The sequence below is a fragment of the Callorhinchus milii genome, unplaced genomic scaffold (genome assembly GCF_018977255.1).
Source record: "Callorhinchus milii isolate IMCB2004 unplaced genomic scaffold, IMCB_Cmil_1.0 Scaffold11, whole genome shotgun sequence".
In the NCBI taxonomy this organism is placed as follows: Eukaryota; Metazoa; Chordata; class Chondrichthyes; order Chimaeriformes; family Callorhinchidae; genus Callorhinchus; species Callorhinchus milii.
This window is the reverse complement of record NW_024704752.1, coordinates 2485693-2503157: the sequence shown is the minus strand read 5'-3', so window position 1 is coordinate 2503157 and position 17465 is coordinate 2485693. Positions and strand designations below refer to the sequence as shown.

At 48.6% G+C, this 17465-nt stretch overlaps 1 protein-coding gene across 8 annotated transcripts in view; it reads right to left on the bottom strand.

Annotated features, from left to right (window-relative positions):
- eif4g1a (eukaryotic translation initiation factor 4 gamma, 1a) overlaps positions 1–17465 on the bottom strand; it is a 65681-nt gene that overhangs the window by 17783 nt on the left and 30433 nt on the right. For 5 of the 8 annotated variants that reach the window (XM_007902365.2, XM_007902367.2, XM_007902363.2 and 2 more), the window contains 10 exons: positions 16367–16482; positions 14206–14298; positions 13600–13681; positions 10452–12308; positions 7967–8058; positions 6230–6419; positions 5226–5359; positions 3497–3613; positions 2579–2758; positions 985–1182 (listed from right to left, as the gene is read on the bottom strand). In XM_007902365.2, coding sequence (XP_007900556.1) covers positions 985–1182; positions 2579–2758; positions 3497–3613; positions 5226–5359; positions 6230–6419; positions 7967–8058; positions 10452–12308; positions 13600–13681; positions 14206–14298; positions 16367–16482 — 3059 coding nt within the window. The remainder of the gene's footprint in view (positions 1–984; positions 1183–2578; positions 2759–3496; positions 3614–5225; positions 5360–6229; positions 6420–7966; positions 8059–10451; positions 12309–13599; positions 13682–14205; positions 14299–16366; positions 16483–17465) is intronic. The other 3 variants (XM_007902375.2, XM_007902376.2, XM_007902370.2) reach the window with 3 other exon arrangements.

The following is a 17465-nucleotide window of genomic DNA, read 5'->3' as shown; positions in this document are numbered from 1 at the left end:
TTAATTGTATTTAGATGTCCAGAGGATCTGGGTGAGTGTGAGCGCCACTATTTTCATGGCAGATAATGATCCGGGACCATATTTGGTTTGTGTCGTGGATGGAGGCGAAAAGCATCTCTTACAGCTTCTCAAGTCATTGTTTTGTAACAGAGGGTAACATGACTTCATGGACACCCTATGGTATACCCTATAATGATCAATAAAATAACTACTTGGACATCATAATCTGTGGGGTTGTAAACTCCATGCTCAGTCTGCTCTTCTTATGTATAAACACACACGCTGTGTACAGGCCAGTGAGAACCTGGGTTTCGTGTTTGCCGTGGTTATTTGCCTGCTTGACTCTTCATCTCTCAGCCACAAAATCTTGGGAGTGAGAGGGATGAGAGTTGTGAATCCCAATGACCGAAAAGCCATAACAATAATACTCCTTGTATTTGATATAGCGCCTTATCACAGCATTGAGACATCTCAAAGTGCTTCACAGAATATACTGTAAAATGAATTGACTATATACCTTGAGGGCGAAATATGGCAGCCAATTGCATACAGCAGTCATGGATTGAGTGACCAAATTACTATTTTTATGAAGGGATTATTACCCCGCAGAAAAGTAATCCACCAGTCAACTAACAACCGGGTTCCTACTTACTGCTGGATAAACAGAGGCACGTGGAATAAGGAAACTTGCTCAACATTTCACCCTGCCGGGAATCAAACCTGGGTCTCTCACTTGCAAGGCGAGCGCTCTAACCACTAAGCTACAGAACAAATGCATTAAGAGTTCACCATGGACCCAACAAATACCCCAATCAAACACCACCCAGATAAGCCTTCACACGGCAGAGAAACAGAACAGAGGTGATACAGCACCTGACAATAGAAACATAGAAATTGCTAGAAGAAAAAAGTCCAAGGAAACGCTGGAAACACAAGACACTGGTTAATTCGCTGCAAACAGCTCCGGTGGCTAAAGACACTTACTGTAGTGAGACAGCGGCACATGTTGGCATAGGCAACAGAGAAGTTGGGTTCGGAAATGGCCTTTTCAAAGACCAGATCGATCACACCCTTTAACCTCTCTTCGGTGTCGATGGTTAAATCTGCCACCTGCTTCATCAGCTGCTGGAACATCTGGGGTGTGAGCTTGTTCAGAATACTGCGCACTCTGCGGAACAGCTCCTAGACAACAAACAGACAGACAAACAGATTAATCACTCTTTAAAATGTTTTTACAACATGCTTAAAATGTCTGGGGGGAACTGATGGTTAAATAAGCAGAACAGGTTGGGAGTACGCAGTGATCGACCTAAGCTTGCACAACCTCAGGACAGTTCAAAGCGTCCGTCCCCAGTGAAGCAAATTGCTCTGCTGCGGAATGCACACAGCCAATGTGCCTGTAATGTCACTAGGCAAGCAAGACTGAAATGGCAGGGCTCCATGAGCTTCAAAATAGAGTACAATACTTCCTAAACATAAACCTAGCAACCGGTGGCAGCATTGGCCACCCGTGTTACATGGCTTCTGCTTTTTACAAATGACAATCTGGTTGAAAACAATTTCCAAGGGTATTTAAGCTCCTGCAGACTATCTTCTCTAATTGACCACGATTATAGAGAAGATGGCCTGCAGGAGCCTAAATATCTATCAAATACTTATTCAGAATGTTGGAAACTAGAGCGTCAAATCTAAATGAGCAAGACCCTATTTGTGAGTGTAAGAGAGAGTGAGAGAGCGTGAGAGGGTTAAATCATGCCCTTTATAATAATAATCTTTCCATTTGATATAGTGCCTCATCGCATCTTCGAGACATCTCAAAGCGCTTCACAGAATATACTGTAAAGTGAATTGATTGTATATTTTGTGGGTGAAATGCAGCAGCCAATTGTGCACAGCAGAGTCCCACAAACAGTCATGGATTGAGTGACCAAATAATTTTTTTTTGAAGGAATTATTATCCGCGGAAAAGCGGTCTGCCAATCGACTAACAACAACAACTTGGATTTATATAGCGCCCTCCACGCCGGACGGCGTCTCAGAGCGCTTCACAGTAACGGATCCCGGGGCCGAGCCAGGTGGAGGGGGAGAAAGGTGACCAAAGGCGCGGTCGAAAAGGTCTTCAGCCGAGACCTGAAAATAATAAGAGAGGGAGCGAGGCGAAGGGAGTGAGGAAGGGAGTTCCAGAGCCTCGGGGCGTAGTGGCTGAAAGCACGGCCCCCGAGGGTGGAGCGGAGGACTCTGGGGACGAGGAGGAGGCCAGACCCGGTGGAATGAAGGCAACGGATACTGTTGTGAAGAGAGAGGTCAGAGAGGTGGGGGGGGGTGCAAAGGAGTGGAAGGATTTGAAGACAAGAGTGAGGATCTTGAAGTCGATCCTCTCTGGGACAGGGAGCCAGTGCAGTCTGGCAAGGACGGAGTAATCGTGTTCCTACTTACTGCTAGGTAAACAGAAGTTTGTTGAGTAAGGAAACTTGCCCAACATCTCGCCCTGCCAGAAATCAAACCCAGGTCCTCTCACTTGTGAGGCAAGTGTTCTAGCACTGAGCTACAGGGCACCAGGTAATTATACCATCATTACCTGGGTTTGCACCAAGACTGGTTCATCCTCCTCACTTGGTTTCTTCACACCAGGTTTCCATGCATTCTCTGATTTCTTGAGTTGGATTTCGTCGTTCATAGGGACGCTAGGGATGATTTTACGCTGAGGATGATCTTTCCTCTGGCTTTGCTGAGATCTTCTAGGGCCGACACCTGTAGGCTACAAGCAAAAACTAGCTGAGCATGAGTACTAAGGCAGGTGCATCACAATACATCATGTCATACTACTGTGTACAGTGGCTGCACAGCACTATGCTTAAAGGAATACTCCGCTTGGCAAAAGGTACTGCAAGCGTTTGTGCCCATTAACATTGATCAGGACCTCTGGGTGTGAATCTTTGAGATAAGTGGGAACCATCCTGTGTGTGCTGAATAACTTTGAAATGCACTGTAATATGCAGTAAAACACAGCTCTAAACTGTGGCGGTCAGTCTGCAGAGGTCCATGTATTTCAGTGTTAACACTGCACTTTAATCCACCAGTTTTAACACCTGGTACTTTAAAATGTTAGGACATAATAGTAATCCTTCCATTTGATATAACGCTTATCACATTTTCGAGAAGTCTCAAAGCGCTTCACAGAATATACTCTAAAGTGAATTGACTGTATATTTTGTGGGCGAAATGCAGCAGCCAATTACGCACAGCAGCGTCCCACAAACAGTCCTGGATTGAGTGACCAATTTATTATTTTTTTTAAGGAATTATTACCCCAGTAAAAATGATCTGCAGATCGACTAACAACCAGGTTCCTACTTACTGCTAGGTAAACAAAAAGGCGTGTGATGTAAGGAAACTTGTCCAACGTTTCGCCCGGCTATGCATTACAATCCAGATATCATCCTTCTCGTATCAACTGCCTTTTGCTCTATAATACCTGCGCCATTCCCATACTTACTGGGCCTCTTAGAATTTGTGGCCTTCCCAGATTAGCAAAAGTAGGGGTGAAGTCTGGCCCACAACTCATTCCAGTTAGTCTGCTCGCATCAAGAGGGCGAAGTGGAGTCTTGTTTGCCTGTGAAAACAAATCTCATTTCAAACAAAAACTTAACGCTGGCATGTTCTAACGAGAATGTTCCTGGTGGGTGACGTGGAGCCTATTGATTTGGCACAAGAATGTTTTGGGGAGATTGTGCAACATTGAAGTAAAGCGACATCTTTTGGGCAATACTCAACAGGTTAGTATGGGCAAACGATCGTGCTACTTAACTGTTGCAATAAAACAAGAAATATACAATCAAATCATCGTTAAACAATGATCTTCACAACACATTGTAAGCACAAGACGCACACTCTGATGTATGCAAACCCACAATAGCATTTCCAGTTTTAATCACACCACCCTGACTTATGTTCTGAAGCTTTACAACATTATTATTCTTTCAAGAGCAAATGAAATAGATTTCTGTTAGGAAATGATATCACGTCATACAATATATAATTTGGGACATGACGTGTGTAAGTGACTGCCAGGATGGTGCAAGGCGAATTGGATGGACCTTAGTCTTCTTTCGCTTAACAAATTCTTACGTTCTTAGTCAGAAGATGGTCTCCATTTCCTGACCGGCAATGAATGCGTGTCTGAGCCTGGCATGAATCACATGGACTGAAAAATGTAAGCAGCCTTTTCAGTGCTCGTTACTGATGCAATGAATTGCTAAATGGTCACCTTCATTTTTTTTGCTTACTGTATTATGTGAACTCAATAAATCACACAACAGCTATCCACGACATTTTGGTGGAGCTGATTTTACAAGCACAAAGAGGTACTGATGCATGGGAAAGCAAGTTACCCACTACTGTAGATTATAAGCGATACTGGTTTCTGTAATTTAAGGGTAGGAAGTACAGGTCACAGGGTGGGATAATGCCCACCTTAACACCTCTCCTTGACTGCGCTTCCTCCCCACTCCCCCACACAACCAGCCCACACCCTCTTCAGCTCACTCTCTCTTCTCCCCCTTTCCCTGGCTAAGGTGGCCAGCCAGCTGTGTAAAGTACTTTGAAACTGTCTTACCGATGTGAAAGGCGTGATAGAAACATAAATTGTGTTGTATAATGATGCTTAACAAGGGAAGAGTTATTTTTTACTGAAGCTCAATTTTCAGATAAAATCCAGAGGGACTGGCTAAAAAATAAATCATTTAATACTTAGCTTTTTTATATAGCAACTGAACTGGTACATTATTGTTCATACTCCCAACAACGTCCCTCCCAGCAATGCAAATTTAAGTTTCAGCACAACTGAGCTTATTCTGCCCCAAATTACTGTACTAGAATCCACTACCCGCTGCCTCCCCTCAACTGGCTCCAGCTTCCTGCTACATGTCCTTTGTGCTCTTCATTCCACCATCAGTGGTTACACTTTCAGGCACTACGCCCTGAAACTCTGGAACACTCTTCCTCTATCCCTCTGCGTTGTCCCTTCCTTCCCCATCTTCAGATCACGCCTGAAGACCTTCCAATTTGACTGTGCCACGGTCACCTCCCCCTACACCTGGATCTGCGTCATGTTCTGCCACTGTCAAGCACTCTAGGACGCTACCCTGCACAAGGGGCGCTATATAAGTGCAAGTTGTTGTTGTATTTTACAAAGCTGCTTTGATGTGGACAGAGATGCTGCGTACCTTATCCAAAACAACATCGCTGATGGCAGGCAGACCCTCGGGTTTCTGCATGCTCGCTGTGATAAACTGGAAGCCCAAGAGAAATTCACGGTCATACTTCTTCTTGTCCTCTGGATTAAGCGGTTTCCAATTTTCTAGTGAAGGTAAATGGAAACAACATCAAGTCTCAGTGAAATACAGGAGGAGCTCTTCGCAATTACAAAATAATAATAATCCTTGCATTGATACAGTCTCTTATATCCCAGAAAAGCAATCTACCAATCGACTAACAACCGGGTTCCTACATGCTGCTAGGTAAACAGAGGAGTGTGGAGTAAGGAAATTTGTCTAAGGTTTCGCCCCGACCTGTCCAGGAATCGAACCCAGGTCCTCTCGCTTGCGAGGCAAGTGCTCAAACCATTACTCTGCAGGACTGTACGCAACATGTAAACTCCTGATAGCTCATCACTCCAAGGGAAAAGGTCTCAGTGATGAGCTACCCAGAGTGACAAATTAGGCACGTGTATAAATACATAAATAAATGTAGCCGAGATACTGACAACAATGATGACTTGAGTTGTAGTAACAAGTTAAGCCCGGGTCAAGTTTTCCAGAGTTTACTGTATGTGGTCAACCCCATATGTATGTATCCCTTTTCTTTCTTATCTCTTCACATCGACGAACTTCCACGTGCAAAAGGAGATAATAATAATCCGAAGTGTAGTGACTGGATTTGTGGGCAAAATTACTGTCATTCCATTAGAAGATGGGGTGGGGGGGAAAAAATAAGGCAATACATCAGCTAAGAAATTCAATTCACAATGATAATAGGTTGTAGGGTGTGTAAAATCATACTGCCACGTTGAAAATTTCCCTCAAAATTACTTACTCCACTATACAGCTTTGAGAAGCTTCAGGAGGGAACGTGTTAAAATAGCTCATTTTACCCTTAGTTACATTTGTCAGGTTACAAACTATATTTTTTACGTATTCACGTACTGAATATAGTATCGCCAGCAGCTCACCTTCTTTATATTGGTATTTCTGATCTAAGATTTTGATTGCATCCGGCTTGATGTTCTTCGTGCCCAGTTTATCCTCCTTTTCTTCCCAGGTCTCCTCAGGCTCATCGCGGGTAGGAATCCTCTCATTCACATCAGTTGCTACAGCAGGGGGCAGAGCCTCATTGTCTGTGGTAAGCTCCTTTACTTCAGACTGCAGGGGAAATACAGGTCAGTTTGATCCCCATCTTACAGAGGAAATGCATTGCATTAAGTTTAGATTCTTAGCACGATTGACGAAGGATGGGTTCGCTTCCTGAGGTCTTGGAAGATCCCCCTGAACATGACAACGTGGGAACGCGCAGATTGCTGGAAATATCAACTGTACCAGACATTCCACCTGCTACCAATGTTACCCCATCATCAACCATTTCCTTTACACTCAGTCAGTCAATCAGACTCACTCCCCAGCAAACTCAACCCAATGAGAAATTTCCAACATCACGTTAATAATAATCCTTGCATTTGATATAGCACCTTATCACATCTTCGAGATGCGCTTCACAGAATATATTGTAAAGTGAATTGACTGTATATTTTGTGGGTGAAAACAACTTCATATTTTTATAGCGCCTTTCACGCCAGGAGAACATCTTTAAATGCTTCACACGGCTGATTCGGGACCTGGGGATGGGCGGGGGGAAGCTGGGAAATCATTATTTATACATCCACCAAATTGAATTGTGAAAGATTTAAGAGGCCCGATAGAAATGCTGCCCTCATCTCTGGTTTAATGTCTTATGAAGTTGCAGAATACCAGACAAAGTTAGTCATTAAAATTCAGTTCACAGGTGCAGAAAGCAATCAATAAGGCTAATGGCATACCTGGCTTTATAACAAGGGACCTGGAATATAAAGCAAGGAAGTGATTCTCCTGTATATAAAGTGTTGCTCCGACCTCGTTTGGATTATTGTGTTCAGTCACCCAATCTTAGAAAGGATATACTAGCCTTGGAGAGCATCCAGCAATGATTCACTGGATTAATACCTTGGGTTAAGGGTCTTAGCTATATTGAGAGTCTTGGCAGACTTGGGTTGTATCCCTTTGAGATGGGAACAGCAAGTGGTAATCTGATCGAGGCATTTAAAGCAGCAAAGAATTGACAAGCTAAATAGTTATCAGCTACTCCCTCTGGTAGAGGATCCAAAACAAGGCGCCAACTGTAAAAATTTGAGCTAGGAATGGTCAGGCAACGTTTCAGTTAACGACTGGAGGACGTGGAGCTCACTGCCCAAAAGCGATAGAAGGAGAATCAATGGGAAGTTTAAAAGGATAGAATCAATCGGGATATTTAGACCCACACAAAGTAAGAGCAAGCATGCAGAAATAGGGTGGGAAAATAGGCAGTTCTGCCATGAACTGATAAACTGGTAGACAGGCTGAATAATAACAGTTGCATTTGATATAGTGGCTTATGTTGCTGAGACATGTCAAGGCGCTTCACAGAATATATTGTGAAGTGGAGTGACTCTGAATGACAGGCTCCTGCTCCTTATGTACCCCCATTCCACCCGAAAGGTGTGTGCGGGGGGGAGGGGGCGGTCAAGTTGCAGAATGCTACGCTTGGGGGTCATGCCATGTAATTGCAGACAACAGAGCCGAGTGGTCGTGCCGAATTTACTCCGCGTGGAGTGGCATTTCACTCCTTGAGCTTCCCTGAGCAGTCATTAAAAGCACACGAGGCAAAGCAAATCAGTCACCTCTTTGAAAGCATCTAATAGGTCACCGACTGCTTCCTTCTTGTTCAGCTCCTTCATCTTCCTCTTCCTCTTTGGCACGGAGACTGCTGCGGCTAAAGAAAAAAAACACAGCAGGCATTGAACAACATTCGTAAGTGGGTGTGCCACAGGCATTTTCTTTTTGAAGAGGGTTATGAGAATAGGGACCACTCGCTACCGAATTTGCATAATATAGAATTTGCATAAGTGTGAACATCAGTGGGACTTTGATCCGAAAGTTACATTTCACCATAAAACAAAACTGCTTCTCTTCTGGAAAGATTTGATCACAAGTCATTTTTGAGCTCTCTTTCCTCCCCACCACCCTCAGACGAGAAACCAATTCAACTCTTAACCACCAAAATGCTGCCTCCTTGCACTACACACATTTGGTCACACAAGAGAAAGGATTCAATGACCTTGATGAAAAAGTACAACAACAACAAAATTACATGTGTATAACGTCTTTCACGTCGGGAGGACGTCCCAAGGCGCTGGACAGTCAGAGTTTCAGACCCAAGTTGGGGGTCGAGATCAGGGAGGGTGGAGCGGGGGGAAGCAGGTTTATCGAAAACACTGTCAAAGAGGAAGGTCTTGAAGGAGGCAAGGGAGGGAGCGAGGCGGGGGGTCTGCAGGATGGAATTCCAGAGGGTGGGGGCACTGTTTTCCAGATCTGCACCAGAAGCTGTTTAATTGATTCATAACAAGGTCAACTCTTAGCTGGATAGTCAACCGTCTCATCATCTTATTGCAACTGGTAGAAGGGCAAGTCATGAGCAACATTCTGCAGTCTCCTCAATAAAAAGGCTATCAATGCTAAATAATACTAATATTTCCATTTGATATAGCGCCTTATAATGTTTTCGAGACGTCTCAAAGGACATACTGTAAAGTGAATTGACTGTATATTTTGTGGGCCAAACCTGGCAGCCAATTGTGCACAGCAACGTCCCACAAACAGTTGTGGAATGAGTGACCATAATTTTTTTTTGTTGGAAGGGATTATGACCGCCGGAGAACCGATCCGCCAATCTGAACAGGAGCGAACATTAGAATAGTAACGATTTGTGCATGAATGGAGGCACTGTGATGTGCAATATCTCTAATTTAGAAAAATGGCTGGCATTGAGTGGCACTGAACTATGAAGCACATTGTGTACTGTAAACCACAAATTCATATTACAGATTAGATTAGGGGCTAGGCAAGGAAACCGATGATAATAATCTGCCTTATTATAGAGGAAAAGTTGCATTTTGTACATATTGCATCATCGGATCAAAGTCATGTGAGCTGGATTAATATACAACTAAAATGTGAAATATTCTAATATTAAAATTTCACTAGCCAATAGGTTAAAATGGGTCAGGGATGTGCAGCATGGCAACTGCCTGTTCCATTTTCTTTGAAACTTGCCCAAGTATGGCGTACCTCGGAGAGGAGACCAAGAGCAATGACGTCCAGACCAGGACTCAAGAGGAAACTTTTGCAATCCTCCCACCCACAGATTGTCAGATCTGTCAATAACTGCTTGCCAACTTGAATGTCGTCCAAACTTCGATATACTTATCAAAAAACCATTATAATAATCCTGGCATTTGGTAAAGCACCTTACCAAGTCGTCAAAATGTCTAAAAGCGTTTCACAGAATATACTGTAAAGTGAATTGACTATTTTTTGAGTGAGTCGCGGCAGATAATTGTGCACAGCAGAGTCCCACAGTTGTGGATTGAGTGCCCAGATGATTGTTATTTTTTTAATTTTTTTGAAGGGATCCTTGCATTTCATATAGCGCCTTATAACCCCAGAAAAGTGATCTTCCAATTGACTAACAACCAGGTTCCTACTTACTACTAGATAAATAAGAGGCATGTGTGTGGAGGAAGGAAACTGGCCTAAGGTTTCGTCCCACCCAGGAATAATAATTTTCCTTGCATTTGATATAGCGCTTTTCACATCTTCTAGACGTCTCAAAGCACTTCACAGAATAGACTGTGAAGTCAATTGACTATATTTGTGGGCAAAACGCGGCAGCCAATTGCGCACAGCAACGTCCCACAAACAGTCGTGGATTGAAATTACCAATTTATTATTTTTTTTGAGGGATTATTATCAGGCGTGTGGAGTAAGGAAATTTGCCCAAGGTTTCGTCCTGCCGGGAATCAAACCTGGGTCCTCTCGCTTGTGAGGCGAGTGCTCCAACCAATACACGACAAGACTCCAATCCATAGAAATTTACAACAGAGCGAGGCCATTCAGCCCATCATGCCAGTGCTGGCTCTCCAAAAGAGCTCTCAGTTTTATGCCAATCTCCTGTCTTCAACTTTCAGAAAGAAAACTGCACTGAAGGATTAGTGGAAGCAGCATTTTACGATTGCTTCCCCCATCGAAAAATTTTAAACCAACGAATGCACACAGATACGAATGTGGAGCGACCACCCGAGTGACTGCCTAATGCATTTCCAATACCTTGTGCTGAATTGTCAAAGATCTGGGAACAAGCGGCTGCTGTTGGTGAGGTGTCCTGGAGCTGGTCGTCTCCCTCTGCCATGTCCTCTTCCTCCTTCTCCTCGGGGTCCAGCTCCACTGCCGCACTTTCGGCTTTCGTCACCTCTGGTTCGGAGATGGGGCTGACATCCGATTCGGGCTGCGCTTTTGACACCTCGGAATCCCGCTCCAGCAGTGGCTCCAGGCCGTTCGTCAGATTCAATTCCTCTGGTTGCGCGATGGGCGAATCCAGCGCGGATTCCACTGGAGCTACGGACTCTTGAGCCACCTCGGTTTTTGGCAGCTCTACACCGTTGCTTTCCACCGATAAGTCTTTTGTGATGGGTTCATTAGCAACAACAGCAGCGACCACCACCAGCTCTTCCTTTACTTTTTCTCCCTCCTTCACCACCTGCGTCACTTCCTCCTCCTGCACAACCACCCCCTCCTCCTCCATCACCACCACCTCCTCCACTATTTCCTCCTTCTCTTCCACCACCGCATCCACCACCATCTCTGTTACCGCCAACACCTCGTCCTTCACCGGTAACACCTCGTCCTTCACCGGTAACACCTCATCCTTCACCGCCAACACCTCGTCCTTCACCGCCAACACCTCGTCCTTCACCGGTAACACCTCGTCCTTCACCGGTAACAACTCGACCTTCACCGGTAACACCTCGTCCTTCACCGGTAACACCTCGTCCTTCACCGGTAACACCTCGTCCTTCACCGGTAACACCTCGTCCTTCACCGGTAACACCTCGTCCTTCACCGGTAACACCTCGTCCTTCACCGGTAACACCTCGTCCTTCACCGGTAACACCTCGTCCTTCACCGCCAACACCTCGTCCTTCACCGCCAACACCTCGTCCTTCACCGCCAACACCTCGTCCTTCACCGCCAACACCTCGTCCTTCACCGCCAACACCTCGTCCTTCACCGCCAACACCTCGTCCTTCACCGCCAACACCTCGTCCTTCACCGCCAACACCTCGTCCTTCACCGGTAACACCTCGTCCTTCACCGGTAACACCTCGTCCTTCACCGGTAACACCTCGTCCTTCACCGGTAACACCTCGTCCTTCACCGGTAACACCTCGTCCTTCACCGGTAACACCTCGTCCTTCACCGGTAACACCTCTTGCTTCACTGGTAACACCTCGTCCTTCACCGGCAACACCTCGTCCTTCACCGGCAACACCTCGTCCTTCACCGGTAACACCTCGACCTTCACCGGTAACACCTCGTCCTTCACCGGTAACACCTCGTCCTTCACCGGTAACACCTCGTCTTTCACCGGTAACACCTCGTCCTTCACCGGTAACACCTCGTCCTTCACCCGTAACACCTCGTCCTTCACCCGTAACACCTCGTCCTTCACCGGTAACACCTCGTCCTTCACCGGTAACGTCTCGTCCTTCACCGGTAACGTCTCGTCCTTCACCGGTAATACCTCGTCCTCCACCTCCTGCAGTGGCTCTTGCTCCTCGTCTGCCTCAACTGTTTGCATTTCTACAGCAGCGGGAAGCAGGGAAACAGGTTCTACCAAAGGGTTCGTCCCATCACCGTCATCATCATTATTATTGTTATTATCATCGTTAATATTATTAATAATATCAGGCGGTGCAGTTTCTGTTTTAGGCACGTCAGAAGTGACGATGGGGTCTGTAGTGTCATCCGGCTCAATGGCTTGGCTCTCTGGCATCTCTTCAGAGTTTCTTTTAGTGTCAACTTCAGGTTTATTCTCCGCCACCTCCTCAGGTACAGAAACAGGTTCCTCAACTTTACTCGGCTGCTCCACTGGCTTCATTACTACAGCAGGAGACTTTGGTTTATCTACATGAAGAGAAACATCTTACTGTTTAAAGGCAAAACAAAGCAGGGTTTTTTTTCTTTGCACAAGGCGCAAGTAAATCAACGTAATACTACAACAGGACTGAACGATCCATGTTGAAATCGTGCAACATTGTACGTCAAAATGTAAACACTGGCAATTTTGCAATTTTTAAACTTTTGCCAAGCTGGCAGCTGCAAAAGCATGAAGTTGCCCTGAAAAGTTGACGATTTAAAGAGAGAAAGCTCAGGAGCTTTGGTGCAACCAAAACTGTAAGAAACGTTGATTTATAAACTTTTCCTGCATTGGAAGACGAGACAAATACTCTATCTATAACGTAGCAAAGATTAACTAAGCAACTAAGCAGCGATAACTCTTACTGTGCACATTAACACATGTGCATTTGTTTGGGGAGAGGGGAGAGAAAGAGGCCTGATTGCACAGGCTACAAATTTCTTGGCAGAGATTCCAGCCATTTTCCATCGCAGAAAATCATCAGCATTGATTTCTATGCAATGGCTGAGAGAGGAACATGTTACAATTGCCTGAAAGCCACTTCAGATTTTAAAAAATCACTAGTTACCAAGACATTTTCCTGAATAATTTGTAGAGATAATGACACTCTTTGATAAAGTTCCATCCATCCACAATGATTGCACAATCCCATTCGAACCCGAAAGCAGAAGTACAAGAGTAAAACCTTTACTGCAATGCGGCTTCAATATTTCCCCTCCAATTTCCCCTCCTGATTCTTCTGAAGGCACCTACAAATACATACTGCGGCAAAAGAACAAATTTGCATCGCAACTCTTCAGATCAAATTAGTTCGATCCATTTTACAGCTTTCACTGTCAAATACGGTGACTGTTTTAGTTGGTAATTTCCTCAAACTAAATGCCCAAAATGTTCCTCCTTCACACATAAATAAGACATGTATCGGAGACTTTGGAGTCATTGGCAAGATTCAACAGAACCTAAACCCATCCTACAGTCGCTGGTCAGCTATCAGGGTCAGGAACCACAACAAAAAATTACATTTGTATAGCGCCTTTCACATCGGGAGGACGTCCCAAAGTACTGGGCGGTCATGGATTTGGACCTGAGTTGGGGATTGGGATAGGAGGGGTGGAAGGCAGGGACAGTAGAGGTAGATAATCCTGGTTTATCTCCACCTCAAGACAGTCGTGTGCCCCATTGAATATACTAAGATAATATAATAACCCTTGCATTTGATATAGCGCCTTATCATGTCTTTGAGATGTCTCTGTCATTCGAGTCAGTGAAAGTACAAACCTGGTCGGATAACTATTGGTACTGAATGAGGACTTTCACCGTTGGCTTGTACTGCACCACCACCTTCCAAAGTTCCTGCGGACTGTGTAAAGCGAGCGACAGAGGAGCAAGATTAACATAAATGAACAACAAATGTGTCATCCTAATATCTTTTGTCCAAGTCCCACAATTTACTCATACAGCCTAATTTATTATTCCAGTGAATGATGTCAGGTCAGAAGGTACCAACTATAGACAATGATTCATCAAAAGAACTGATCATTACATAACGACATGGATCCATGCACTTAAAAGGGATGGCTGGTCAGAGGAGGAAGGGGAAGATTGAAAGTACTTCCTCATCTGAACAAACTGCTTTACATTGATGTTTTCGCCCGTGTTGAAATACCATCAATTTAGGAAACGTAAAACTGCATTCTGTGCTCACAGGCACAGGCCAGACTCGAGCATTCCCCTCTTCCCACAAACGAGGCAAATATTTCACCGTTGCAGACCAGGTGTTTCAAATATTTAAACAAACATCATTTCAGATATTCAAACAAATGTCCTTGCCAGTGTTTTGTGGAAATTCTTTCTCTGTGGAGGAGTTGGTGTTGGAGAACTTACCTGTGGAGGAGTTGGTGTTGAGCCAGACCGTCCTCCAGACATAATCTCTTCTGTGATATCTTTTCCACCCTGGTTTGGATCTCTTATCCGGATCTACAACCACAACAACAAACGACATTTGAACAGCGCCTTTCACATCAGGAGGACATCCCAAGGTGCTGGAAGGTCAAGGATTTGCATTGAAGCTGGAGATTGTGATCAGGACGGGTGGAGGGCGCGCATGGGGGGAGGAACTGGAGGGTGGGCGTGAGCACGTGGGGGCTGAGCGGGAGGGGTCGAGCGGGCGGGGGGGTCGAGCGTAGGGAGGGGTCGAGCGTAGGGAGGGGTCGCGCGCGCGAGGGGGGGGAGGGGTCGCGCGCGCGAGGGGGGGGGGGAGGGGTCGCGCGCGCGAGGGGGGGGAGGGGGATTGTGAGCGGGATTGTGCACGGGGGGGGGCGCGCCGGAGGGCACGCGCGGGTTGTGAGTGGGAGGGGGCGCACGCGTAGGGGGTGGGAGGGGGTGCACAGGTTGGGGGGTTTGAGTGGGAGGGGCGAGCGGGAGGGCACGCGCGGGTTGGGGGTTGAGCACAGGGGCAAGAGGGGCCGCGCGCGCGGGGGGGGGGGGGGGGGGGGCGAGGGGGGGCGGCGGGGGGCTGAGCGGGAGGGCCGCGCGCGCGGTGGGGCTGAGCGGGGGGCCGCGCGCGCGGTGGGGCTGAGCGGGAGGGGCGGCGCGCGTGGGCTGAGCGGGAGGGGCCGCGCGCGCGGTGGGCTGAGCGGGAGGGGCCGCGCGCGCGTGGGGCTGAGCGGGAGGGGCGCGCGCGCGGTGGGGCTGAGCGGGAGGGGCCGCGCGCGCGGTGGGGCTGAGCGGGAGGGGCCGCGCGCGCGGGGGGCTGAGCGGGAGGGGCCGCGCGCGCGGTGGGCTGAGCGGGAGGGGCCGCGCGCGGGTGGGGCTGAGCGGGAGGGGCCGCGCGCGCGGTGGGGCTGAGCGGGAGGGGCCGCGCGCGCGTGGGGCTGAGCGGGAGGGCCGCGCGCGCGGTGGGGCTGAGCGGGAGGGGGGGTGGGGCTGAGCGGGAGGGGCCGCGCGCGCGGGGGGGCTGAGCGGGAGGGGCCGCGCGCGGGGGGGCTGAGCGGGAGGGGCCGCGGCGCGGTGGGGCTGAGCGGGAGGGGCCGCGCGCGCGGTGGGCTGCGCGGGAGGGCCGCGCGCGCGGTGGGGCTGCGCGGGAGGGCCGCGCGCGCGGGGGGGGGGGGGGCGGCGCGCGCGGGGTGCGCGGGAGGGGCCGCGCGCGCGGTGGGGGGGGGGGGGGCCGCGCGCGCGGGGTGGCTGAGCGGGGGGGCCGCGCGCGCGGTGGGGCTGAGCGGGAGGGGCGCGGGAGGTGCCGCGCGCGCGGTGGGGCTGAGCGGGAGGGCCGCGCGCCGGTGGGCTGAGCGGGAGGGCCGCGCGCGCGGTGGGGCTGAGCGGGAGGGGCGCGCGCGCGGTGGGGCTGAGCGGGAGGGGCCGCGCGCGCGGTGGGCTGAGCGGGAGGGGCCGCGCGCGCGGTGGGGCTGAGCGGAGGGGCCGCGCTGGGTGAGCAGGAGGGGTCGCGCGCGCCGGGGGGTGGGTGAGCGGGAGGGGTCGCGCGCGGGAGTGGGAGAGCAGTCGTGAGGGCGCGCGGTCGGGAGTGTGCACGCACGGGTTGGGGGGGTGAGCGGGATTGTGCGCGGGGGGGGGGTGCGCCGGAGGGCACGCGCGGGTTGTGAGTGGGAGGGGGCGCGCGCGTGGGGGGCGGGAGGGGGTGCACAGGTTGGGGGGGTTTGAGTGGGAGGGGCGAGCGTGAGGGCGCGCGCGGGTTGGGGGTTGAGCACAGGGGCAAGAGGGGGCGCACGGGTTGGGGGGGTGAGCGGGAGGGGGCGCACGCGAGAGGGGGAGCTGGAGGGTGTGAGCGGGAGGGAGGTGCAGTCGAAGAATAGGGATTGGCGACGGGTTATGAAGGAGGTGAGGGGAGTGGGATGGGAGTTCCAAACCGCAGGGTTCTTAGCAGGTAAAACACCCACAAATTACACGGGTACACCAGCACAGACCAGACAAGAAATGGAAAGGTTCACACGCCCCGACCCGACCCACGCGCCCCCTCTGCGCCCCCACACAACCACACCCCTGCTCCAGACCCCGTCCCCAGCCCCACGCACGGTCAAGCCCAAATCACCTGTTTTCGTTCTCTCTTTGGAGGCATCTGTTGCTGTGCTGGGTTTATCATAACAGTGGCCGAAGCCACTGGGGCAGGATATTGTTGCACTCCCTGCGCTGCTGGGTAATAGGTTCCTGTAGAGAAAGGTCAAACGGATTGAAGGATGTACAGTTCACCTGTGGCAAGAATAATCTTAAGACACCTAAAGAAGTTAGTTGCTCGCTAGAAAATTGCACCCATATCCATGACTTTCACTGAACACAAAAAGGTAAATATTTTAAGCTATTGATGCAATGATACATCCTTATGCAAACATTTCACTACTGTAAGAATTGCTGGACAAAAGACCAAGGTCCATCCAGTTTGCTTTCCACCATCCTGGCAGTCGCTTGCACACGACTTGTCCCAAAATATACTGTTCGCCAAGATATCATTTGCTTTTGAAAGAATCAACACTTTCTGCTTCCACTGTCTCCACAGAGAGCTTGTTCCATACGTTTACAACTTGCTCACTCAAATAGTGTTTCCACAGATTTCTTTTGAGTTGACCCCGGCTGCGTGCAATCCACCAGTTGCAAGAATAAGCTGAAAGACACCTGAAGTAATTAGTTACTCTCCAGAAAATTGTGCTCATACCTGACCCTCAAAGGAACACCAGGGGCTCAATATTTTAGGCTATTGATGAAATAATACAGTAGAAAATGGTTTCTCCAACCGAAGCTCAGGAGTACAAGCACACACGAACAACCCTGAAGTCCGCACAGTTTTCTATTTTTGCCGTGTGGCCAATACCAATTAATGCAGATTTCAGCTTCTCTGCCTTACGATAATCAAGATGCCAAATCTTGATTGCTCCATTCATTTCCCAGACTCAAACATATAATATACCAGGAGGTCTGGTTGCCTTAACTTCTCATCAGTCTGTTCCTCATTTCGGTTACAAGAGAACCACTCTAGGCTTTCCTTGGTACGAAATCTAAACGGACCTTAAATGAAACTGGCTTACCCCTAGTTCCTAAATAATGGACTGGAAGCTTAACACAATAAGCAATGGAACGCAGAAACTGACCATGTAACAAGACATTTTACAATTCAAACTCAGGTCTGTTACTCAGAA